The 24,568-nt window shown below is 48.7% G+C and overlaps 9 protein-coding genes and 1 non-coding gene across 10 annotated transcripts; 2 read left to right on the top strand and 8 right to left on the bottom strand.

Moving 5' to 3' along the window:
- Positions 1 to 578: 578 nt before the first annotated feature.
- Pmar_PMAR002834 (hypothetical protein) lies at positions 579 to 1,316 on the bottom strand (the record flags this gene model as incomplete). The annotated part of the gene is made up of 3 exons (XM_002768005.1): positions 579 to 708; positions 844 to 962; positions 1,239 to 1,316. The coding sequence occupies 3 exons, from the start codon at positions 1,314 to 1,316 to the stop codon at positions 579 to 581; spliced, it is 327 nt and encodes a 108-aa protein (XP_002768051.1).
- A 366-nt stretch (positions 1,317 to 1,682) lies between these two features.
- On the bottom strand, positions 1,683 to 3,174 carry Pmar_PMAR002833 (hypothetical protein; the record flags this gene model as incomplete). The annotated part of the gene is made up of 6 exons (XM_002768004.1): positions 1,683 to 1,773; positions 1,827 to 1,974; positions 2,022 to 2,160; positions 2,206 to 2,343; positions 2,371 to 2,514; positions 2,845 to 3,174. The coding sequence occupies 6 exons, from the start codon at positions 3,172 to 3,174 to the stop codon at positions 1,683 to 1,685; spliced, it is 990 nt and encodes a 329-aa protein (XP_002768050.1).
- A 454-nt stretch (positions 3,175 to 3,628) lies between these two features.
- On the bottom strand, positions 3,629 to 4,493 carry Pmar_PMAR002832 (hypothetical protein; the record flags this gene model as incomplete). The annotated part of the gene is made up of 5 exons (XM_002768003.1): positions 3,629 to 3,684; positions 3,994 to 4,108; positions 4,151 to 4,227; positions 4,271 to 4,363; positions 4,409 to 4,493. The coding sequence occupies 5 exons, from the start codon at positions 4,491 to 4,493 to the stop codon at positions 3,629 to 3,631; spliced, it is 426 nt and encodes a 141-aa protein (XP_002768049.1).
- An 805-nt stretch (positions 4,494 to 5,298) lies between these two features.
- Positions 5,299 to 5,371, top strand: Pmar_PMAR002831. Its single transcript has one exon. It is a non-coding gene; the product is annotated as a tRNA-Val (tRNA).
- A 710-nt stretch (positions 5,372 to 6,081) lies between these two features.
- On the bottom strand, positions 6,082 to 10,954 carry Pmar_PMAR002830 (hypothetical protein; the record flags this gene model as incomplete). The annotated part of the gene is made up of 22 exons (XM_002768002.1): positions 6,082 to 6,104; positions 6,150 to 6,243; positions 6,291 to 6,345; positions 6,395 to 6,473; positions 6,524 to 6,584; positions 6,666 to 6,725; positions 6,871 to 6,964; positions 7,009 to 7,089; positions 7,147 to 7,211; positions 7,276 to 7,379; positions 7,495 to 7,680; positions 7,789 to 7,860; positions 7,935 to 8,035; positions 8,120 to 8,239; positions 8,287 to 8,369; positions 9,380 to 9,544; positions 9,921 to 9,980; positions 10,067 to 10,153; positions 10,203 to 10,319; positions 10,410 to 10,562; positions 10,620 to 10,821; positions 10,866 to 10,954. 22 exons carry the CDS (start codon positions 10,952 to 10,954, stop codon positions 6,082 to 6,084), a joined length of 2,151 nt encoding a protein of 716 aa, XP_002768048.1.
- A 697-nt stretch (positions 10,955 to 11,651) lies between these two features.
- Positions 11,652 to 14,893, bottom strand: Pmar_PMAR002829 (hypothetical protein; the record flags this gene model as incomplete). Its single annotated transcript, XM_002768001.1, has 12 exons — positions 11,652 to 11,887; positions 11,944 to 12,066; positions 12,148 to 12,311; positions 12,362 to 12,740; positions 12,789 to 13,389; positions 13,523 to 13,618; positions 13,665 to 13,752; positions 13,853 to 13,968; positions 14,020 to 14,143; positions 14,193 to 14,358; positions 14,405 to 14,531; positions 14,782 to 14,893. 12 exons carry the CDS (start codon positions 14,891 to 14,893, stop codon positions 11,791 to 11,793), a joined length of 2,193 nt encoding a protein of 730 aa, XP_002768047.1. The 3' UTR covers positions 11,652 to 11,790.
- A 2,086-nt stretch (positions 14,894 to 16,979) lies between these two features.
- Pmar_PMAR002828 (hypothetical protein) lies at positions 16,980 to 17,537 on the bottom strand (the record flags this gene model as incomplete). Its single annotated transcript, XM_002768000.1, has 3 exons — positions 16,980 to 17,031; positions 17,122 to 17,225; positions 17,310 to 17,537. 3 exons carry the CDS (start codon positions 17,535 to 17,537, stop codon positions 16,980 to 16,982), a joined length of 384 nt encoding a protein of 127 aa, XP_002768046.1.
- Positions 17,538 to 17,625: 88 nt separating this feature from the next.
- On the bottom strand, positions 17,626 to 20,226 carry Pmar_PMAR002827 (hypothetical protein; the record flags this gene model as incomplete). Its single annotated transcript, XM_002767999.1, has 10 exons — positions 20,139 to 20,226; positions 19,915 to 19,989; positions 19,567 to 19,689; positions 18,636 to 18,720; positions 18,436 to 18,558; positions 18,219 to 18,292; positions 18,082 to 18,168; positions 17,972 to 18,034; positions 17,792 to 17,903; positions 17,626 to 17,732 (listed from the first exon to the last, which is right to left on the bottom strand). Exons 1-10 carry the CDS (start codon positions 20,208 to 20,210, stop codon positions 17,626 to 17,628), a joined length of 921 nt encoding a protein of 306 aa, XP_002768045.1. The 5' UTR covers positions 20,211 to 20,226.
- A 314-nt stretch (positions 20,227 to 20,540) lies between these two features.
- Pmar_PMAR002826 (conserved hypothetical protein) lies at positions 20,541 to 21,023 on the bottom strand (the record flags this gene model as incomplete). Its single annotated transcript, XM_002767998.1, has 4 exons — positions 20,541 to 20,625; positions 20,702 to 20,748; positions 20,811 to 20,893; positions 20,936 to 21,023. The coding sequence occupies 4 exons, from the start codon at positions 21,021 to 21,023 to the stop codon at positions 20,541 to 20,543; spliced, it is 303 nt and encodes a 100-aa protein (XP_002768044.1).
- Positions 21,024 to 21,612: 589 nt separating this feature from the next.
- On the top strand, positions 21,613 to 22,685 carry Pmar_PMAR002825 (hypothetical protein). The gene is made up of 2 exons (XM_002767997.1): positions 21,613 to 21,751; positions 21,996 to 22,685. The coding sequence occupies exons 1-2, from the start codon at positions 21,617 to 21,619 to the stop codon at positions 22,350 to 22,352; spliced, it is 492 nt and encodes a 163-aa protein (XP_002768043.1). The 5' UTR covers positions 21,613 to 21,616; the 3' UTR covers positions 22,353 to 22,685.
- Positions 22,686 to 24,568: the final 1,883 nt, after the last annotated feature.

Raw genomic sequence — 24,568 nt, 5'->3', positions numbered from 1 at the left:
CGTCGCATCCACCGAATCTTTGAGATGTTCTCATAGTCCTCCGCATCTACACTATTCGACTTGCCGTTCAGTAAGCGCATCTTTTCTTGCGTTTTGGCGAAATCTCGACACTCCAAATAGAAGAGTTTCGACGCCACAAATCCGAGACACTAAAGAATCCAGACTTCGCCCGAGCGTGGTATGACAACAACTGGCCCCACCTGAGCTCCCCTCACTGCCCACCACTGCTTTATAGCGTCTTTATACGAATGACAACTCGCCCGATCCTCCTGATAATAACAGTCCCACCTGAGGGTCGATAACGTGCATGGCAGAAGGCAATGGCCATCTCAGCTCACAGACATATAGTGGTACTCAGCCCGACCCCGATCGTGCCAAGCTTCAGTGCACTCATTTGCTACTACGGAGGAGGAGACCTACTGCAACACTGTACGAACAATACATCGTGAGGATCGATTCAGACCGATTACGGGAACTCCCCTGACCGACCCACGCGGTGATCACTCAACTAAAATCGTCATCGGCTTATTGTTACTATCACTACACAAGTTGTTTATCACACTGGTAGTTCACATTAATTAAATATAGTCCACCTCTGCTGGAGGTTCATCTTCAGTGCGTTTCGACTTGCCAACTTCTCCCCGCTCCAACACTGCGTTGCCTCCTCCTAGTGAGATCTCACGAGTCACCAGCTGCATGCATAGATATCTGACAAAACCCAGGACATATACCGGAGCCTTACTCAGCTAGCAGCACCGTTACAGTCGCAGCCGCGATGTGCCATAGCCACCATGACACTGAGGCAAGCCAAACGCAAGGACATGACGATGTATGTAGTTCTACACCGAGCCGGCAGACGGCCCATCTCTACCCACGTCGAGGCCAAATGCCACACGTGGTATGTTCCTACGAAGTCGAGGCATTTCTTCGCACGCTCCACAATATTGCTCAGTACAAGCGACCTAGGTATGCCCATAGCACATCGCTGCCGTTAGAAAGGAGCTAACACCAATAGATCATGAAAACCAAAACTGCGGTCACGATCGAACTCTCTGTATCGGCGGACCCGACGTCGTCATCTGACAAGTACGGTCCTGTTCAACAGCAGGTACGCCAGGGGCACTACTAAAGCCACAGGCACACCGCAGAGTTGGTTGAGAGTACACACACCCGCAACCAGGAGTAAATAGTAGCAGCCCTAAAGCTCAAATCAGCAAGAAAAGAAGACTGGTCCTCACCTGCAGGGCCAATATCTGCATACAGATGAACTTCGGATTGAAAACTTCTCCGCCGAAGAACCTTCCACCTCTCACCATAGAGACCAATCACATGCTACCTGCCGTGAGGAGTTCCCCCCATGCCAACACAAGGACAAAGGTGGCGATCACGACAAAGGTATTTTTTCGGCTTGAAGTATACTAAATGTGTCTAAGTCTAACATACTCTACAAATTAGCACTAGTCGTCAAAAAGCGTCAATGGTAGTAGACCTGATACTACAACAGTACCAGTCATCTGAGTCACTATATAGATCCTGGGTTCAATTCCCGGGACGGGTGTTATGGGCAATAGGAACAACAAAATGATCCGCATGAATTAAAATGAGTCAACTCTAAGGCTACCCACAGAGCACGATCGAACCGTCATTGAGGAAACTGCAGAAAACCTAACTGACGCGGGACCTCATGAGCCCAGCTTCTTGCGGGCCAACTCCGTCCCATCGAACCCTCGGGTAGTCTGACTAAGGTCAATGCGACTGCTCAATCTGTCGTACCTGAGAGCTCCCCAGTCACCGCAGTGAAGGAAGGGAAGAGGCAAACCTCTCACCCGAGTTTAGCCCAAAACTTCGTCACTGACTCGTCTAGCATCTCAACGTAAACAGATCGACACTCCCGGTGCTCCCTCAACCATACGCACAGCATGTGGTCGAGGAGGCGACCAAAGCCCTGTCCTCGACATGAGAACGTAGTACGACCTAAGAGCTCAGCTCTACTCTAACAAAACAGCGTCAACTGACCGTACTTCTCTTAAATTTGAGTTCGTCCGCAGTGGCGAAGAGCAAAATCATTGCATCTCTAGTGACCGAGTCATAACGGTAGAGACAGGAAGCAAGGACGACCGGTCGTGTCTTGCTCGCCTCCTCCTTCTCCTCCTCAAACACCTACACCAACCATACCGTACCGAATGATGTACCCTCCCCCCCTACGCATAAAGTAGCGCCATGCATGCTGCTCCCAGGGAAAAAGCTGCGCTCAAAAAGTATCTTCATCTCACACGAGGGGAAGTCCTTCATAAACAATCCATAACCAAGGCACCTCCTGTAATCCACGACAACTTCATGGACCTACCAAGCAGAGGAAATCCCACTCACCAACGACCGCTTGTCACCCACCAAGTAGAGTTGCCTAGAGGCAGTATTCCCCTCCTCTGGGCCCGCAGTACCGATGAGCCTTCGACTGCGTCTGGTTGGCGCTTCACAGCTCCTCAGTTTCATTACCCCCATCGTGGGGCAGATCTGAAATGACTTTGGCAATAACAAGATGTAACTTCCTGAACTCTACTGATGCCTCGAGTGGAACACTAAATCAACTAAATAATCCAGACGGGATTTGAACCCACAACCTTCAGCTCCACAAAACGACACGCTTCCATTACGCTACAACACCGCTTAGCAATTAAATACACCCATCCTAATGACAACAATTACTGAGGCGATTAATGTAGCCCCCCCAAATAAAAAAATCTCAAGAGCGCCAACTACAACAACCTTAGGAAGCGCGCACAGCTGACTCAGGCCTGTTCAGTAAGCCCGACTGGCTGCGATACAATATGTATCCCGAATCACCTCAACGATGCGCCCCTCAATGGGTTCACAGGCAGTAGACCGCTTGGACCTCCGTATCACCAGACTAGGAGCGACTAGTCTGTCAGTGCTTGATGCTGCCTCAAGCGGACCAGATGGAGACACTTTACGCGCCTTCCTCACTTTACGAGGAAGGGCTTTTTTCGACCCATCCAGCTTGCGTTTCGGAGACTTCTTGCGCGCCCGAACATTCCCGACACATTTACGAGAAGTGACGACAGCTTTCTTGGTTGTAGTTTTGCCTCCTCTCGCAGCCAGGCTGAGCAGCCTAGGACTACAGCGGGTAGCACACAAACTACCCTGGGATGGCATGAGCAGAAAAAGGATGAAACAAGCAGCTATCGAGCACCAACGTACGCACCCAAAATCGATCAGAGTAAACAACTACGACGATCAGTGGAAACTATCGGAGGAATAGTTATCAACGTAATAGGGAGGACATGTAATACACACAGCTCAGAACCGAGGGTAAGAGGTCAGTGAGAGTAATGACCGCATGGGAATCACTTTGAGTCATGCTCGACATCACGGCCCTGAGCACGACGTCGGTCAGCAGCGAAGGCACACAGAACGACCCCCGGGAAGGATCTCCTCCTGGGTCCAACTGCGTGCCTTCACTGCTGTCTGAAGTGCCATGACCAACCGGATGAAACCACCATCAGAGTTGATGCTCATCTCTACTACCCTTCCTTCGTGTAGATGGTCCCGCCTCCTCAGGCCTCTATTCCTGCTCACTCTCCCAGCATTCCGCACTGCCGAATCACCCTCAACCTTTCCCATCAGCAGTACCCATCAGGCCTTGCGGCACCGTGGCGTTGGAACCTACACGGAATACCACCAAAGTTGTCTCATACAGTATAAAATGTCTAGTAATCATTTGTATATGGTTTGAATATATTATAAATATGTATATGTAGCCACAATGTGTATATCATAACACTATGATAGAGGTTAACGTAATATTTATATATCCGTCTTCAATCAGAAAGGAAGCACCGAACGCCTCAGTAACCGTCAGCTTGCGAATAAGCTTATATAGTGAGCCAACGAAGATGGCCAATTCGACGGATTAAACAGCATACCACACTGTCGACAATATACGTGACACTATATATTGTCACCCTTTACTACCAGCATATAGTACAAGGAAGTGCTTCTTGGCCTTCCAAGAATGAGGGAAGTCAACCACAAGGTCGCCGCCGCTGCCAAAGCCCGAGCGCATAGCAGCACTTGTGAACATCTCAACCTGACCATGAGCCCTCTATGAGCTCTGGTCGACCTACTAGACCCTTCTACTTGTTCCTCGCTTTTCGGATAAAACTGTAGTACTGCCCTCCAGCCCTTCTTCAGTCAATTGAACAAGACCTGGGAAAAGTTCCTGTAGTCGCCGATACGGCTCGTGAGTTACCAGCTTCATCGAACCCATCAGGAACGTAGATCAGAGTTATACAGTCATTGTAGAGCCCATGTCTCCCTGGAGGAATTCTCCACTTCCATCGACCTAAACACAACTGTTGGACAAACGCTTTCCTTCCATAACTCCCACCTTTAGAAATACTCTTTTTCACGATAACATTGAGAACCCAGTAACCTAACAGAGCCACGTTTGGCATAGCTGATGATGTACCCATATCAACGAAGAAATGTCAGTGTTCGCTGAGGACGCCCTCTGAGATTCCTGAACATACTCCGACATCAAGAACCTGTACATTCATACAACACCCGGAATACCGACTCGAGAGCACTAAGTCGATGTGCGCTCACCAAGCTGGGTTGGTCATCACTCAACATCATCAACTCGTCATCTTACTCTGGACGTCGATTATACAACTGTTCGCGGCGTATCTGAGCAAACGACCATTCAGACAGCGATCGACATATGTGTTGCAATCAGGTCGCGGGTCGAACAAACAATGATGAGGGTAATGTTGAAGCATCGCACTACTTCTCGGCCGTTCTTTCATCATAGAAGAATTCAGGCGGGGCTATGTGCTCCGGCAAAGTTGCCATATGCAGATGGGAGAAGAAACCAATGCAACTAGACCCATCAATTCCGAGTCCAAGGAAAAGTCAACCCCGTTCGAATCAACCTGAGATTATTGTGCGGAAGCGCTCGCGCAAATTTGAGAAGAAACTTTTACAAGTGTAATAGCAGGCAACGCACTGATCTGCTAAACATGCAGAAAAGGAACATCTCATTCTTTGGTTGCGACATGAAGATGATAACTGATTTGCTTGTCGCAAACCATCGGGCGAGCGCTCATTTCTACGGTCGTTCAGTGCAAGTGTATGACACCCGAAGAGCGAGCATGACAAAAAGCAATTAGATTACATTGTCCCTCCACTGTATGCTTGCGTTGATGCCTTCAGCCACGCTTCGTAATTACAAGGCCGAGATTCACACACAAGCGATTACAGCACACAATCTGTTTTATAGCCGGGATAGTCTAGTGGTTATGACGTCTGCCTTACACGCAGAAGGTCGCGGGTTCAATCCCCGCTCCTGGTATTTGCGATGATTGATTGGTTTATTACCCATTGTCCCGCTTTGTCCCGTTAACAGTGAATCTGAAGTTGAACTATACTGATTTACCTCCGGTGAGCCACCACGACTGAACACAAGTCATTCCTCGGCAGTACGAGGCAGTAACCAGTACATCAAAAGTTCTTTCGAGGACGGAAACGAGTGATCAACATGGGACGCGTCAATGTACTGTAACTCAAGTTCAGGTTCGACATATCGAAGGACACATCAGGAAGAGAGGCTCAGTGCTCATTGTGTGACTAATTTCGGATCGACCTTCACCGGCCCACGATCTCCACCTATACTGGAGAGGCCCCCAAAGCCACGGAATGGGTCAATGCTTCAGATTCTCGAGAGGATTGACTCATATCACTGGATCTCCTGCGAGATGGGGTCGGAGAGAATCTACGAGCTATCGCTCTAAACGGCACGAGAGATGTCGAACGTGGGATAGGAGACACCCAACAGGAAAAAAGCAAATATATAATCCATATGAATCTCTCAGGGATCACCCCTTAGTACTATTCTCGCGTTCTTACTAATATAGACATACTCTATCCGAACTAAACCGTCTGACTATGCGCAGTACACCGACAACATTGACAACTCAACTACACAAACACTGAACCAACCTAGCTTGAGTGGTAAATGTTTCCGTAGAAAGACGTTAACGTGATTTGCTCCTATCCCTTCATTCAAGGCCTCCGTCTAGCCCCACCTGAAGCCAATACCTATCACATACCCCACTATCCTCTTATATTACCTTGATTCAGCATTATCGGGCGTAACGGTGCCGTCAACTTCCCTCGAAGCTTCTCCATGCCTCCCGACACCTTGATGCCACAGAAGCACAGAGTCTAACAACAACAACCCGTATATATCATCGACAGTGACAGTGAATGACCTGAAAGAGCTCCTTGTCCTTCATAGTGGGGACGTCCTCGCAAAGGTGACAGAACCTAACGAGTGTCACCATCACCACGATTACCATAAACGTACTCTACTCACTCGAACGACCAAGCCGGAGCCTGTGCTAGTGCCAGTATCGAGATAATCAGGTAGCAGCAGAGCTTGTAGTTGCTGGTCACTAAGCAGTAGAGGGATGATTAATATCAATCAGCAGAGGCGATGTACTACCAGACATTCTCTTCACGCTCGGGTTCTCACCGTTGAAGATGTACCACAGGGAGTTTGCGAGCTAGAAGGAATGAAGTTACATTCAACCTCCGGATTGCATATCTCCAGAGATAGTCCTCATCGACCCCAAGCAACCACTTACCGGGACGGGAACTCCCCAAGTGTTGGTCTCATCGAATGAGAGACGATTCTCTCGACGTAACTGAAGGGATGAAACTTTCAAGTTGCCTTGACAACACCAACAAATACACTAACAATAATAACAGCAACAAGAAAAATAATAATAATGAGAACAATCACCTAGACCCTACCCGACATTTCTAGAATAACAGATTACCAATACTCACCTGGAAGAGGCGAAGGAGACCGATAACGATGACAAGACGCGAGGCGAAGTCGTGGACCTTGTATTTGCGGTTGGCTACAGGGCAAGTCGTAAACCTAAAACACATAGTATCAGAAGATACCACGAGCACCTGACTCACTGTCGGCCAAGGTCAAGGATGATACGGGAAGAGAACACAGGGTCCATATTCGGCTTCGTACACTTATGACCAACTCGAGCTCTAACAAGAGTATCCCAGTAAGCTCTCGGGGGCGAATAAGGGGCAGCACAGTACTACCCCTGCTTCAACCACTCGCATAACTCCCACGCCAAGTCGCTCTTCTGCACATCCGCCTTGCTAAGCTGAGAACAAACAAGGCTTCATTTCACAGGAGCACAGAAAGAGGGAACAGCTATCATCACATACCAGTTCCTTCGTGAATAGCTCCCGACTGAGATCGAAGATCTTCTCAACCTTGGATACATGCGCATCGAAAGTGGGCAAGAACTCCTTCATTTGTCTATACACACCTAAACAAGCACACGGTGAACAGCACAGCACAGCCTCTACTACTACTACTACTACTACTACTACTACTACTACTACTACTCCTACTACTACTAATACTACTACTACTAATACTACTCTTAGGAACGCCTTCCGGAATGTCCTTCTTGGCCTTCTTAGCAGGCGATGCCTCTGACTTGAGCTCATATCTGATATCCTCATCTTGAGGGGATTCTGAGAATTCCGAAAGCCTCTTCTGCAAGGTGCGCTTAGCTTGACCGAAGTTCTCGATACGATCATCAGTCACTCGGTTGGCCAAGAAACCTACAATGACATCACATACACCGTTTCCCACAAGAACAACGGCCCAAGTTGTCGAAGTATGCGATAACGCACGCTCTTAGCGAGCTAAAATGATCGCCCTCCTATTACTATTGAGCTGACGCTTCTTTTTAACAGGTGCAAACGATGTGATGAGATCTCCACGCTTGTCCGCCCAGTTAGCTGAGGACAACAACAATCACACTGAACGCCATAGAAGGCCAACAGTCCTCGGTGAAACGAGCCATCCCTAGTACAAGTAGTGGCGGTGCTAGATTTGGCCTTCTCCAACGCTCCAATAACTCCCTCGTGCTTGATGTTAGTCGACACATCGAATGCACAAGCCGGGAAGATGTACCTGAATGCATAATTATCACGCACAGCTACGACCAAGAGCACGGAACACTTGCACTGAGTATAGGAATGCCCCCACACCAGCTACATTTTCCCATCATGGCCCTTCCTCTTAACCCCAACTGCGAGCTTAGTAGGCCCTCGGGGTTGGGGCTCTCCCACCAACTCGACGTTGTGATTCTCCTTATACCCACCGGCCAAGCGCACTCTGAATAACGTTGATGAGGACCAACGAGAATCGTTCGTGGATACTACCGCTCCTTTCCTCTGCGTTTCCTTGACTCAACATTCATATAAAGACCAGCAAGGATCGAGTCATCAGGTCTCTGGCCCAAGCACTGAGGATATACAATCAAAATAGTGTTACGCTAAACCTCGTGCACAGTTCCACTTCTATTACCGCGATGGGGACGGCCTCCCCTGCAGAGGTCGTGGGTACGACAGCCGTCACTGACGACGACATTTCGATAAGACGGTTCGAAGGAACTGCAGAACAACAAAGTCCAAGACTGTGCTCACATGGTGGAGTTCCTCAGTCAACTATTACGCCCGCCTTAGACTGTCAAAAACTCCAACGTACTAGTCTAAGAATATTCAGCAGAATAACCATCAAGTCGAGCGTATCGTGGAATACCAAGTGCCGTTACAAGACTGCAACGCCTCAATCGCCTCCTCTGTGGAGGCCTCTGCCCGAATGAAGCGTGAATCAAACACGCAGCTGGGGACTAGAGTGAGGGTTACCACTGATCACTCGTTTTTATATCATCCAAGCTTGTCAACAAGCGTATAGGCTTTGCAGTTCCAAATTAAATCCTGTATATTCAAGTCTACTCGCCAGTGGCGAGTCACCACATATGCAGATCGATCAGTGTGGCGAGCGCAATTAGAAATGCAGATAAAGCTCCACTTCCTTTTTTGATCACTTGGAATTCCTTAACCGCGGGAATGTGCTCGATACCTCAAACATCAATTCCAGCATACCCGATCTCCATTGTTTGAACGCAATGGTTGTAATAGTGGTATCGTAGAAGCTCACAACAAGCATCTGTTTGTAAGCAGTTAATAAGCCATAGCCACCCCATCGTCAGAGACTTTCAGCAGGGCTTTTCATACACCGTGTGTAACTCGCGGACAGAACACAGAGCAGGTGACGAGAAGAAACTCAACGTTTACGTATTTGCTAAGTGACGCGCATCAGAGAGACATATCCAGTTGGTGACACGACAACTCAATGACTCAGGGAGCCCTTCTCGATCTTCGCATGTCACCACCTGAGAGATGCATTCCTCATTGCTTGACATCATCGACTGCTGGCCAAGGCGATAGAGAGCACTCACAAAGCACTCACCGTCCAAACATCCCCCTTGTGCACATCAAGCAGAGCAGTCCATTGCGAGAGGATCTCCCCCATCACTCTTCCAGCGCTTGTCACCCACAAATCGCAATCATCGAACATCGCGACCGCCGGAACAGTCGGAGAGAACCGCGAACAAGAGGCTAGTTCGCTATAAATCTGAAAGATACTCGCAGTAAAATCAGTAGACATGAATGTGGATGCAATGGAGTAACATAATCATAAACTGTCCCCAAGAAACAGCCCGTAACTCCCAGACAATAAGGAATGGTCACGAGTATCATCTATTCCTCTTGATATAGTATCCGCTATGAGAGTGGCTATCAATTTCAAAGGGAAACTGTCCTTGTTGGAAGAGAAATCAAAAATGCCGTGATTTGCCCAAGAAGGTGGCACGCTCCTTCAGAGGCGTTCAGAATGCCTCTATCCTCGAGTTGCTTAATGTCTATTGTCAGAGACAGTCTCAGCTAGTTTAGAATGCCGCAGACTGCTACTGCTATCATCGTTTCACTTCCCCTCCTAATGCAATGTTCACCTTGCGTAGTCGCCTTTGAGATTCACCCAGTTCTGCAGCCACAACGTCCGCGATGCGTACCTGAAACGACCATATCAACACGCGACTGAACGCACAGGTAACTTTGATGGACCTAAAGTACGTGTACCAGAATAACATGGAATTACTTCAACAGCCTTTCCAGAGGACACGAACGCTCTCAGCCTCCGCAACTCGTCCGTCTTCCCACTGCCACTAGGGCCACTGACACATATCTGATCGACAACTATCAAAATGAACAATTACGAGGTGCTCTCATCCTACCAGACCGCCTCGGGTATGGGACAAGCTACGACTAGCTTGATGATGAGCAAGTAACTCCACCAATGGTCCGGAAGGATTTACCGGCAGCTCACTGGTAGAACCAGAGAGATCGCGGACCTAGAGGCATCAGATATGATAACCACAGGAGCGCTTGCAGCAACAGGACTCGTAAACAACAAACTGCATCAAGCTGAAGTAACATCCTACCTCTCCAACAGTCAGACGCATGACTCCGCAGAACTCTCCGAACATGTCCGTGGTAGCTCCAGAAGGCACCAACAGGACGATTCTCACTCCTATAGGAACACTCCTAGCGAGCCACAAAACTAGGCCGAGCGTTGAGTCCAGTGATTTACGAGCCTGAACAAGTACATCACATTTAGCCAAACATCAGGATGGACGAGATGGGTAACCCACCACCGATTGTTCTTCCCCCCAATCTTCATCATCTCCATCCACATCAGCGTCACCCCCCGAGGCCACAGCAGCAGCATCATCATCTACAGTTCGCATACATGCCATCGGGTCTCGAATCACGATGACTCGCTTCGCGTCCTCCATACTGGAGAGGTCCTCAACGATACTCTCTAGCATATCCATAGAGCAGCCCTCATATTTCCTAAGCAACCACATCATCACTTTTCCAACGATTAAACATCTCACTTCCACAGCTCATTGAAACCGTATTCCTCAACCTCTGCCGCAGATGAATTTCCACAGAATCTGCGGATCCATTGAGAGACGCAACGCATGGTAGATCTCCTACAGCCAGGAGTACTTCCACCACACTCGACGACTAACGCCTGAGAGCAACTGTGTCACAATGACTGTCTCTGGCGGCACGGTTGATGATGATGCTGCAAACAAATATCCATGCATTACTCTCGAAGCGACTGGATAGCGAGTTCCTCGGAGGAAGTCTCGGAGTACATACAGCGATTCCGCTGATCGCAGCCGATTCCCGTTCCTCTGCTGCTGCTCCCCGTCGAGTGAGCTCATATGCGTCACAAAAGCTGCAAGACTCCGTCGAGAACCCACAGAGCTCCAACCTGATGATGCATTCCCCAACCCTCCCAAATCTGGTTGACGAGATACTTGATCGCCACCCGTACGGCATTTTCGGGTCAATTCAGCCGTCTACCATAATTTCGAATATCTTCTTTGGAAAAAATGCCATTTTTCAACTTTTACCGACTGTTTTCGATGCATTACTCAAAGTTTCAATGATATAGCTGAGAATCCTAAAACCGTACCCATTTCTATTCACGGCTATTGTAACACTGGAGTACTTTTCGAGATATACATTGCGCCCACTGGTCGTGACGCTGTTTTACTCATACCGTGTCTCCGCGAATGCTGAGATGACCACCTTTTTTGTACCCAAGCATTTGCTCGCCAAACCAAACTCGACAAAAAAGTCAACTGAGACAGGGTCGCTCGTGTTCCTTCTACTTACAGACAGCTTGCCATTTCAATAGTATAGCCCAAAGGAAAGGTAAAATAATATAGTGTGATAACTCGCACAGTAGAAGGCGTCCAGTTTTTGAAATTCAGTACGTGTACGAGAACAAAGAATATATAACAACAATCAAAATCGACGTGATATCTTCTTGGCGTGACTCCGTCGACCGATGGACGGAGGCTTCGTTAGCACTGCTGCCTTCAGCTCATCAATTTCAATGGAACTGATCACAAAGATGGTGGACCATCGATTCTGCAAAAAGCCGTGATCACGCCGTACCTATTTAAATTTGTTTCGGGCTCCCACGAGGCCTCAGAAAGAGGGTATCCCTCCCATTTGACTAGGAATTTCCTACGTCCACGGTTATCCAGCTTCCACTTCAGCAACTTCTCCACAGCAAACCTGAAAAAAAAACAAAGTCCTATGAGGCATTTGCTCAATGAACCTTGCATGAGTGATGAAGACACTACGAGCTCAACTTACACTTCCTCTTCTTCCTCATCCGCTTCTGACGCTATTTCTTTCGCAGCATCCTCAGCAATGGAACAAGATGCATTTGAATTCTGTATCATATTTCTATCCCTCACGGATCTAGCTTCATCATTCGCCTTATTTTCCTTCCCACGACCAGTCGTGATCGATGGTTCCTAAAATCTCGTTTCCAAGGGCAGCCTCGATACTCCATCTGGCTTACCACCTTCGTTCCTGACTTGTCTCCTGTCCCTTCCTCAGCCACTGATATCTTCACTTCATCTGTTGCTTTCCTCTTCGTTGCCGGTCGTCGTCGCTCTTTTCGTTTCCTCTTCACAGCTGGAGTGCACTCAAGTACGCTTGTGCTGGAGAGTCTCCGTTTCCCATGCAGCTCCTCGAGAATACTGTCCTCGAGTTTTTCACCATCTTCCGGGATGACCAGCTTGGAAGCCTCGCCAGACGTCGTGTCTCTCGGCTTCTCAACCACAGTGCTGGATACAGCCGCTGCTTGTACTAATTGTTCATGGCCACACAATGTGTTCCCTACTGTCGCTTCCTCAACAGCACGACCACTCGAAGGGCCCGCTGTTGTGGATACAGACGCCCTGAGAAGAAATACGATTTCGAGGGCGATTCCGAGTGTTTCAGCTCACTCGTCTCGGCCGTCCTTCGTCCCATCAGCTGCATGCACACCAATGGAGAAACCCCCGACCTGGTAATCATCAGCTTCGACTCGCTCTATAACAGGTTCCTTCGGATGATCATCCGGTGTGACCGGGGTTATCGAAGATTCGCCGGGAAAAGCCGTAGCTCCGACAGGAAGTGTCGCACGCTCATCTTGAGAAGCCTCAGCCACGCCTGGGACTCTCGCATGTTCATCTTGCGTAGTATCAGCAACGACTAGACCTCTCGCACGCTCGTTCGGAGTAGTATCAGTCACCTCTGGGGCTTCAGCATGCTCGCCTTGAGCAGCTTCAGCTACGACTGGAACTCTCGCAGGGTCGTCTCGAACAGTATCAGCTACGACTGGAACTCCCGCATGGTCGTCTCGAACAGTATCAGCCGCGACTGGAACTCTCGCAGGGTCGTCTCGAACAGTATCAGCCGCGACTGGAACATCCGCACGCTGGTCTTGAGGAGCTTCAGCCCGGATCGAGGCTACGGTAGGGTCATTCGTAGGTGCATCAGTCACAACTATGGCCTCGAACACGTCACTTCCATCATCCTCGTCATCAGAGCCAACGACCTCGACATCTGAAGCTGACGTAAGTTCATAAAACTCCGTAGTGGAGTGTCATAGATCCTCATTGCAGCATATACGACGAAACACAATACGAACATGTGCACTTCTCGCACATAGAAGAATCTGTTCGTTCTATTTGCTTACCGATTTTCGGCACGACTTCGGCCGCCTCAACTGAGCTATTCCGCATGACGTCTGAGGAATTCGATGGTACTCGCTCAGGCGGAGGCGTCGGAAATGCTGAACAACATTTGAACGCCTAGCATATATCGTTGTGAAGCCATACCTTCCCTTCGTGCCGTCTCTCGCACGCCACGCGCTTGATCAAGTGCTCGCAACGTGCTCACCAAGTACTCTGTAGGCAAATTGGAACGCTGAAAATGCAGCAAAGAACGGCTTGTTGATACTCTACGACTTGGCACAGACTAGCTCATCAGCCGTCATTTTTATGAACAGCATATCCCCCATTGTCACCTGGAACATTGAGAGGGCGAGCTTGATCTCCCTATAGTGAGTCGCACATAGGCCGAAAGTGGCCATACTAGAGTTACCTCGCCGAGATCGAGCAGCATACATCGGTTGTGTGTTGCCTACAAGATAGAAATGACAAGTCGATTAACTAAGCTGGACGAGTCATTCACCTGCATGGAAGACAGCCTCAGGCACGGTGTCGTTCCATGCTAAATCGTTATTGAAGCAACCTTGGTGAGCACAGAGAGCACCAGCAATTCGAACCGTTGGAAGCCATCCCGACGACGTCGAGGACTGAGAGAAAGGCATTCAGGAACATCAAAAACCTTTTTCGAGATCTTACCTCTTGGCGTTCAGGTGGAGGAGGGGGCTGTACCGGTGTTGACCGACTGGGCTGCGACGCGGCCGGTGTGAATGCTGCCTTGACTCGCATCTCCGCGCGCAGCCGATCTATCAATGCTGCATTGACTGTCTGCTTCGCTGAGAGATGGGCCGGAGGTTGAGCGGGCCTGAAGACATAACGAAGAGCTCGATTCATGCCGTGGGATAATCTACGTTGTTGGTGGTGGTTTCACAGCAGCAGCAGCAGCAGACGCAGCGTTATTCCGCGATGATTTTTGAATCCACGCACTCAGAGCCGCTAGTGCTGCTGGTGTGACTGCAGGCATCGGACATCCTGTGCCTGAATGAAAGACCATTGAAGCGCGCTCTCGTCACGATAGTCTCAGATTCATGGCAAACCGGCAAAGAAACTGTTAGTGATAACCCAGACGAACTCACACACGACCATTAAATTTCGGTCGAAAGTGACTTCTCCATCTCTGAGGTGCGCTCATTCAACACAGTCCACTGAACCAGCGGAAACCAAAACCCATAGTTCCCCCGGAAAAGAATACTATCTAGCGGAGCACTCAAATTTGTCGAGACCTCACCAGAGCTGGGAGACGACGGAGGAGAACTCGTCGAGGGCACGCCCGTCGTAGCAGCTTGGGTCATAGAGTGGACGAGACCAGATGTATTTGTAGCATATATTTCAGGGTTCATGCCAATGGAACTGACGGACCACAGTAACCTTCTACCTAGGGGTGCCCAAGAACATCCTCTAAACGCAATAGCCCAACAGCTCGCTTCAGTGAAATCTGGCTTATGCCGCACGTTTTGAGTACGGAGACTCTGTGATGCACTGAGGGCTGCAGCAGCCTAGGGCTGATAGGAAGCACAGTTATCGAACGTCACTTTGTCGACCTCATCCCGTCTTAGCGCGACCCATTTCTCTCTGATATCTTCTAATTGCGAAGCAGTCAGCTCTGCTTCCTCTTGTTCTGGCTGGAATTCGGCGAGTTTACGTATCTGACAGTGCCAAATTACTGCCAAATTACAAATTACTGATTAGTGCCGAATCGGACAAAATAACGACCCATGGGGAAGAAGGAAGGATGTATAGAGGAGCCCTCTGTACATACTTCCTCCCCGAATGCGTCCCGGCTTACCAGAACTTTCAACCTCCGATCTGTCATACCCTCTGGATCGTACAATCGGTATCTGAATAATAACGTCGCTACATTCAAAGTATACAACGCTTCAACTCGCAGCTTTCGGATATGAATGTAATGTAATAATACACTATAGGATTAACCAGCCAAGTATACACTACCATTTGTATAATTGCTATTATTCTTTTATTTTAAATTTGAATTTTTTAATACCTATAATCACAGTTGTGTTTACAGCTTAACTTCAAACGAGTGAGGAAAAGTTCTCGCCTAACTTCTCCGTTTCGGAAAGGCTCTATGTCACAGTGTTCGTATGTAATACCCATCAAAGGGCTTCTCCCAGAAACTGGAAACAGTATGATTGGTTCAATCTGCAGGATCGAAGTTCTCGTCTTCCCAAACCCACGATCCGTAACTACTGCCCTATACTACGAGCCGTAGTCGACTAACTTGACGAATCTAGTAAACTGGGCCATTGCAATAGCCAAATGACGAACCTAGCGCTGTGTCGCCTGATCGACCCACTGCGTTGGCACAATGCTAGTACTGCTGTAGTTGAGCGCCTGAGGGTTGAGGTGTCTGACAGTGCAGAGCCGACTGCAATGCACGATGTCAGATCTCTCAACCTGCCCGATTGATCCAACTCATACGATCATACTGGCACTACTGTTTGCTGCACATAATTGTACTTACGAGTATACACCCGAGTGCGCGCACCATCACGTTGTGACGCACGTATGCGACGGTCACGCAAATGGCTGCCATTCGCGTGACGCACCATCTGATGGCACGCTATGTGATTGCGTCGTCGACGCAATCACACAGCGCATGATGTCCTCTACGCATGCACGAAGTAAGACCGTGACCAGCCATGCTAGATCATGACCAGATTTGGACCTCATACTCAGATCCTACTGAAACCGTCTGCTGCGTCTCTGTGACAGCGACCTCCACCATGCGAACATATGGTGAACCACCCTTCAGCGCTCCACCTTGAACCATCAATAAACGATGGGAAGCAAGGAACGAAATAGGGCGCTACCATCATCCCCGGTCAACCCGCGGTGCGTACGCCGCGCTCGAGTGAGGATTAGGCCTCAGCTGTGACCAACTTCCAAACCCGCGCCCTGTACGCCGTAGAGTGGGTGAGAGTCAGGCTCATGACCTGGACCGAGCTAGACCGGACTGCGCCCTTCGACCCAGCCAACCCGGCTTGTGTAGACGATAGAATGCGAGGTCATTTCACCGGTGAACGGCCTATCCAGGTCCCAGATGAGAAAGAGGAAATGGAACCTAGGGGCTGAACGGTTCCATTGTGCGGAGAGGCGTCGACCAAGAATCGATCGCGCTAAGAATCGATCACGCCAAGTGATGAGCGAGCGCCCTGAATGAGCATACCGGCTCAAGTCCAGTCGGAGGCATCTCATCGCGGTGGAGATCAAGTTGCACTCAGATCCCACCTGGCACTAATCCACAAGACCTTTTTGTGCATGATGACATCATATATGACGATCGATGTATTGCTCGCATAGTGTATACTGGTGTCGCTATCGCTCGTCAAGCTATCCGCCGCTTGGTCGATTGAGTTATGCTTGTGAGACTCCTCCAGTCAATCCTTTCAGAGGCTACGTTGTCATCTATGGATCCAATGCTAGCATACATGATTGTTGTCTTTCCGAGACGTTCTTACTAAACCCAGATACATAGCTACTGCCACTCATTACGAGTCGCCGTCTACAGCGACTCTAGTAAAGTTGATCGATCCCTAACCGAGCTTACCTGCGGAAGCAAATCTCCGCCAACGCGTCGGTATTCTCACTGGTGAATGTTTTGCCACTTAGATCATCCTCGTCATCGTCCAACTCGAGATCTATTCCCGTATTCTGAAATTCAGGACAATCATGAAGAGGATGGTGAGCTCCGAATCAGGGGATCAAACAACGTGACTGTGAGACCCATAAGTATACCTCGGTATATCTCCGAGCGCTCTCCGCCATCTCTTCTCGCGTCCTTGTACCCGTCATCCGCCTCCGCCGTTCCTCTTTCGGATCATCAGCGGCATCACTCGCAGAGGAGAATCGGATAACCCCCAACTGTGCATGTGACTGTTCTATCCTGGCGGCAATCACGACTGGCGCGAGCCTCCTAGAGACCCTCAAGACGGGGACGCTTAGTGGTTGCAATCGGCATAACATTTAGTCACGGAAAGCATCCAAAACTTAACATGTGAGTCCTCCAAACCACCAGCCACACAACACTAATCTGCAGGTACGTTGTTGGAAACTATTTTCCTCTCCGTGGCTTCGATTTTCCTCCAGACCCGCCCGACTTAGCGCCATACTTCTTGAGAATATCCTTGGACACAGCGAGCATCCCATCTTTCATTTTACCTGTACGAAATGCCGTTCAAGCATTCTCGCTCGCCCCAGCAGTACGTCAATCGCCTTACCTCCCTTGTAAGCGGTCCCTTTACCCCTTCCGCCCGTGAAGACCGCACCAACCGAATCCATCAGCTTAGCATCAGCTTCCTCACGTTTATGTCTGGCAGCTTTCTTTCGTGCCTACATACAAGAAGAACAAATATCATCAAAGTTGGCACATTTTGTTACAACCCGCCGAGCTCACTCACCCTATCAGCATCTCCTACAGTGGTATACTTCAGCGTCGAGACATTCACGCCCATATACTGTGCCTGCCAAGAATGTAGTCACCACAGGGAACTGTACCAGTCGCCATCACCTTCTCTTTGCTCGCATTGACCAGTCGTTGGCGATCTTCACGCATCTTTCGGAGGTGAGTGATATTATGGCCGGTCTCCTTCTCAACCTGCGACGGTAAATCATACGATATCATCCAACATGACCCCTTAACCATACCTTGCCGCCTAGAGCCGAAAATTTCGCATCCATATACTGTCGCTTAGATTTCTTGTCTTTGGTCTTCGGATAAACTAAATGAGACAACGAATTCCCTTGCAGACTCTACCTCAGACAATCCCAAGTGTTTAGCCATTCCACGTTGTGGTACCATCAACTACTAGCTGAATGCGATTGTCTCTCGCAGTAGAGCTGACCTTTCCCAGCCGATCATTACCATAGTTGAGCATATCTTGCAACGCCTTGTTGAAAACCTTATCCTCTTCGTCCTCTCTCTGGGACGTTGTAGTAGGCTTCTTCTTAGAAGGTGGGGGTGCTATATAGGATGCTCGCTTCGTATCTATTACCAATCACATTAACGACAACAACTCGAGTTTCCCAGCACGCCACTCGAGCGATGCCATAAGCCCCTACTACTCGTCATTTTCTCAACAGAGCTCGCCATGAAATCTCCACTTGTGAAATCCGGACGATTCGATGCAATGGCCTCCCTCTCTCGTGCCTGATCACAAGCATCGCATCTTGATCGGCTAATCAACCAAGGACTCTCCAAACACAATCAGCCAGCTGCCATAACTTAATGCTGTAATGCACAATCATCCCATTATTAACGCCAATACCAGTGCTGCAATATATGCTCGCTTCCCTCAGCTGAGCTCGAAAGTTTCCTCGCTAATTGCGAAGCGAGCGGAGCTCATGTTACTGCGCACAAACACTCGTGTGCGTGCGTGCGTGCGGGCGTGAGCAAAAATTCCGACCCGGCCAGGGTGATTCAGAAGACAAACAGGCTATCATTCTGTCCCCCGTTGCCTGCTCGTAAAAATATAGCGAAAGTGTCGCTGTTGCTTTGCGAACCTTATTTTTGACGAAACAGTTCTCCGCACAAGAAATGAACTGTTAGCTCAGTACGTCAGTAACAAAGCCGTCGACCGAATAACCCAAGGTCAAATCCCACGATAGTCATTTTTCTCACATGTCTTCATAAAGAGACAGTTTACACTGGAGACGTCTATCGACGGCTTCTGCTATTATAGAACATGGTCGGCCATGTCGACGACGCCAGCCAACCCCCGACAACTTTTTGTCCTTTAGTCACCCAATTTAGAGAATAATTTCAATAACAGCCCGCTGAATTCTTGATAAGAAGCTCAGTGAGCTCCGCTCCTCCGCACCGAAGACCTAGTTACACTGTTACGGAAGAATTTATACACGAACTAGGGTTGAAGTGAACAGAAACCCGTAAGAATTTCCAAAACTTCCCGCAGAATTTCCATATTTACCGATTTTTTTCTCAACTACCCAGTGCTGTTGCATCCCGGATTATGCCTGTCTCATCAGCCCCTTTTACATCGACATTCTCATCCACTCCATTATCAGCCGCGAAAGACCATTCCGTTTTCTTAGTCGGAGCCTTCGAGACCACCTTGTCCTTCTTCACTCGCTCCGCTATTGCATCCTTCTTGGCAAGGACCTGAATAGCCTCGTCTTTAGACAATGCACAAGCCAACGGCACACCAAACGGTACGTGGCAATGGATCGGATCAATTTCTACGACAAGCACGGAATTTGTTTGCTCCGGCTCCTAGCCAGATAACAACACTCGAAGTGCGTCCCTATCTTTGGCCGGCTCATTACTCGATGCACACCAATAGCAGTACTCAAGAATTGACAATACAAGGTTCCCCACCCACAGTACGCTCTTAGGTTGTATTCCGTCGTCAAAACAGGACATGAACGACTCCATTCTCTCTGCCAACCGGGCATTAGCCTCCTAGCAAAACAGGAACATGAACATGGACGGAGCTACATAATGAGCTCAAGTAAAGCACCACGATATGATCTCCAACGTTGACTACGCCTTATGCACTGTCTCTATGATGTTGCATATTCATTCGAACGGATTTCTTCTCTGCGAATTACCTGTTCCCAATCACTTTCCGACTCAGACACCAACTCGCTGGGTTCGGACGATGATGGTGGCGGTCGAGACATTGCTAGAAACCCTTGAAGACACGGTAAGCTCAAGTCATTATCTCTTGCGCGCGAATGTGATTGCCCGCCTTCTGTGGTTATATCGTAGCGACTGGGATTAATCAATGCGCTACCGAAGACAAACTAGTACTAGACCCACACGCAAGTTCGCTCTAGAAACTGGTCCTTGAAAACTTGTACACACAATAGACTCCCTCAGTGGCGACACTCTTTGCATCACTTAGAAGCTAGAACCTGTACTTGTCCTCCAACTGACAGAAAGGCATGCGAGTAGCGACAGGATCGTATCTAGTGGATCATAATCAGCTTGAGTTGATAATCATAATGATCTTACTCCTGAGCCAGGCTGGCAAGACGATGCATCTGTTGGTCCTCAGCCAGCTGCTGATAAAACACTGCTTGCTTCTCTAAGTATCTACCATCGACGTGGATACGCTGATCCCAGTAATTCGATCTTTGATCACTGCCGATCTTCGATCTTTCTCTATTACCTCTGACGGCTCATCAATATAAGGTGCTCCTTGTCAGCGAAGCGGACCTAATGAACGGTGTGTATCCAACGCTTGTAGTTGGAAGAAGACTAGGGTGGCTTGAGCTCACCTTGATGTTTCTCAAGATGTAGTCGGCACCGGCAACACCAACACCCAATGCCGTCCCGAATAGTGCAGAGTAGATAAACGTTCCTGATAGGATTATGAGAGCTGGCGGCAGAGAATAGTTTTTACCAGGCTTGAAATTGGCTCCAATACAGGAACCCATCTTGGCGAAGCGCTGCGCAGTCGTGGGTTTAGCAACAGCCTCTGCAGCGGACATATGTTCGATGGTATCCAAAAATGGGGTGTTCCACTGACTAGTGTTTTTTTGAGGTAGAAGCACTCAGCGGCAACAGTCAGTTCGGCTGTTGTAAAATATGCCTCGAAACTCGACTGAGTTTCCTACGGAATTGCGGCGAGTCAAGCTGGCGAGCATATTTCCCAGAGTTGCTAATCCCAATAAGCGCAATATAAAGAATTAGGACCATTCCCGAGCTCGGAATGCGTATACCCCTTGGTCAATTGCTCAGTGTAAACTACCCAGGTTCATCCCGAAGTTGGACTATCGTGTCTGGCAATGGATATAATCGATCATCATGGCGCGCGCTTATTTGCATTTGCACGCGTCACCTCTGATAACTCTCGCATAGTCTCGCACTACTCCGAGCTGAAGATTGTGATGCCACCGTCGAAAGGTATCTGGGAAAAACGCACTTGGCGGGTTCATCGCCGAGTGGTCGACTCCATACAACACTGACCAACCTACTTTGTAGAGCCAGATGCTCCGTGACTAGGGAATACGGCGGCCCATGATATGCGTGCAACATCACTACTCTTCTTACCAAAGGAATTTCGTTCAATCCTTTTTTGCCCATGGCATCAGCTTATCCTGTCAACCCTAGGCTACCGTTGGGCAATACAGGACGTCAGCGAGTTCGGAAGGAAATCTCCAAGGCCTTGCGTGCGAACCCGGAACTACGGTCTCTGTGCAAATCCGTGGCACCTGATGTAATAAGCACAGCGTTCATCGAGAGTTAGAGCATAGCAGTGTTGATCAAGGTGCTTGATGTAGGGTATTAGATCTTGGATTGTGTGAGTTGTCTTTTTTAAGTAGTGGGACATCAGCGCGATTTGCTCCTCGCCAAAGGAGTTTGACTGCGGCTTATTCGTTTGAATGCTGATGAGACTGTGATTATTCTTATCATTCGGGAATATGGTTGAGTTTTGGCTAGAATATAGTTGTCGTTTTCAGATAAAGAAAGCTACCAAGTCGCAGCTGCTAGAAATGTGTGTTATCACTGGTACTCTGGATCAGGCCATCCAAATTTCACAGGAAAACGCGGCTTCTCAAGCTCTTCATGGCGCCCACTTGCGCATCGCTAGCAATACCCGTGGTGCGAACTCGGCTGCTATGGCAGATGGCAACTCCTCTCAGACTGTTGCCTCTACTGGTTCTAGTGCTGCCGTCTCAACGAGTAGCTCTCTGGCAGACTCTGGCGGCTTTGGTCTTGACGCTCTGACTTATCCTTTTTGGCTTCAGAAGCAGTCAAGTAAGAGTCTCGTTGAAGCATTGGCTGACGATATTTTGAAGCCGCCGGAGAGTTTCTAATCCTCTAAGCTAGGAATGATGGATATCAGTGGCGAACTCCAGGGATTCGATTTCAGTCAGAACTTCGGTGATTATTGAGTTGTATTCTCTCTCACTCTACTCTGTGGCTGAGGAGTCTTATGCAGATATGAGCTCGATTTCTATCGTCTCTCCAAGTAGTAGATAGCTCCTCGTTGTTGTAACTGACAGCGTTGGTTGTCGCTCTATCGCTTTTGTCCTAGAGGTTGTAGTAGTTGTAATATTAGTAAACACACGAGTCGTGGTTCAGCCTCAACATTGTACGTCTCTGACTTCTTTGCACTTGTGTGTATTCTGCCATCCTTATATTCAGTTGATTGTCGTTATCACTGTATCATCATTATGTTATCTTTTTCCGTCGCCTCGACACATTCTCCGACCGTGGTGTTGTTAGTGCTAGCTCTTCTTACCATGGAAGTGTGCACGGAGGAATCGTGACCAATAACTTCTTCTTTTTCTTCTGCTTCTGTGCACTCTGCAGCACTCAGCATCCCTGTCGACTTACCAACACTTTCCCATCAGTATCGCTGCGCTCAGTGTTTTTCCTAAGGATTCGTCTTCCTAATGATAGGCTTTAGATTCAATGTCTGTGTTCACCCCACAGAGCATCGACTTGGCGCTTACCCGTGATTTGGATGCACTGTTCGCTCCGCCGACTTTTCCCGTTGAGAGCGAGAGAATAGAATACGATACGAGCTCTCTCGGTCGCTCACATGGGAGACCAAGCCGAAGACCACAAGTGAGTTTAGAGGCAGTCCAGAAACCAGTGCGCCTTGGCAATAGCGGTCGTCGTATGGTTCGATCGGCTATAGCAAAGGCTCTGGTCGCGAAGCCAGAGTTGAGGGACAAGTGTCGGAAAGTAGCCACGGTAAGCTGCTATTATCTTCGCTGATTCACTAGGGTTGCTGATGCGAGTTCAGGTTAAAAGTGCAACGGTCAAACAGCTGCTGAAAATTTGTGAAATTGCTGGTGTTAGGGATGTGGCTGAAGAGGCTCTCATAACAATGGACCCAACTATCGATGTAGCAGATCCGCAGTTGTGGGAGTCCTCCACTGAAGAAGAACTCGATAATAAGAAAACTCTCCCAGAGCGGGAGCCATCGTTAACGGTGAGAGTCAATTCTCATAGGATAATCGATTTGATGGTCCCCTTTCAGACTCCTCGGAACGGATTTTCCGATTCGTGGTTCGTGAGGAGTAGTTCTGGTGAAGGCTTGAGGAATCAAAGAACTAAAAGCATGCCAACGACGCGATCCTTGCCAGCGGCGATGTCCTCGGGAAACTCCACTTCTGCTGAGAGAACTTCATCAGTGACGGAGTTGAGTATATTCGACAATCCTGTCCTGCACTTCAAGCTGAAACCATTATTGGTCTCTTCAGTGGAGAGCTCCAGTAGCAGTTCTACGAAAGCCACATCTCCCTCTACCTCCTCGGGTTGGTTCTCTTCACCAGTGGCTCGTGACGTGTCGGAGCCGGAAGGATTCTATGGTCTCCAATTTGGTGACGATTCTGCACCAACTGCGTCTTCAGTCAGTGCTAGTTTAGTGCTCCATAACTATTAGAGCACAACATTGTCCATCTTTGTTGGTCGTTTGGAGAGAATGCGAAAAGATGGGAGTATATTTTTGGCTACCTTGTCAAACAGGGTATATTACGCATTTATTTCTTTCACTACACAAAAACATAAAAAATATGGCTGAAGACTTGAGTAGCGCAATGTCGACTACTCCTTTTTTTCAAGCCTTCGAGTGGAAATGTTCGTCCATCCGTCATCTACCCTAATCCTTGGACTCCCGGTCAACGGCGTAACGGGACATGGGCCAGCAAGTATTTCTGCCCTATTATCTAGTTTTGCCTTATTTTCTGGCTCATCGATGGAGTTCGTAGACTTGCTTATCAGATCATAAACTACGAACTACTGTGTATCATTGTTACCTTCACTCTTCACAGTTCTCGGCTTCACCAAAGAGAGTGAACAACGAGCCCGGAAATAGGGATTTTTGCTGTCCGTTTTAACAGCGATGGCAGTGTCTCGTTCATTGGTACTTATCGTCTTTTTTTGGTATCATCACCGTGGTGGTGTCACTAAGATCGTTACAGTTCCATGGCATCCTTTTCTCTATTTGGACCATATTAAGTGATTCTCAGAGATTATGCTTCGAGTTGGCGGGGCAGCGGCTGATGTGGCTTCAGTTTGA

The sequence above is a fragment of the Perkinsus marinus genome (assembly GCF_000006405.1).
Source record: "Perkinsus marinus ATCC 50983 genomic scaffold scf_1104296969090, whole genome shotgun sequence".
NCBI lineage: Eukaryota > Perkinsozoa > Perkinsida > Perkinsidae > Perkinsus > Perkinsus marinus.
The sequence above is the reverse complement of the archived record's forward strand: the minus strand, read 5'-3'. Positions and strand labels throughout refer to the sequence as shown.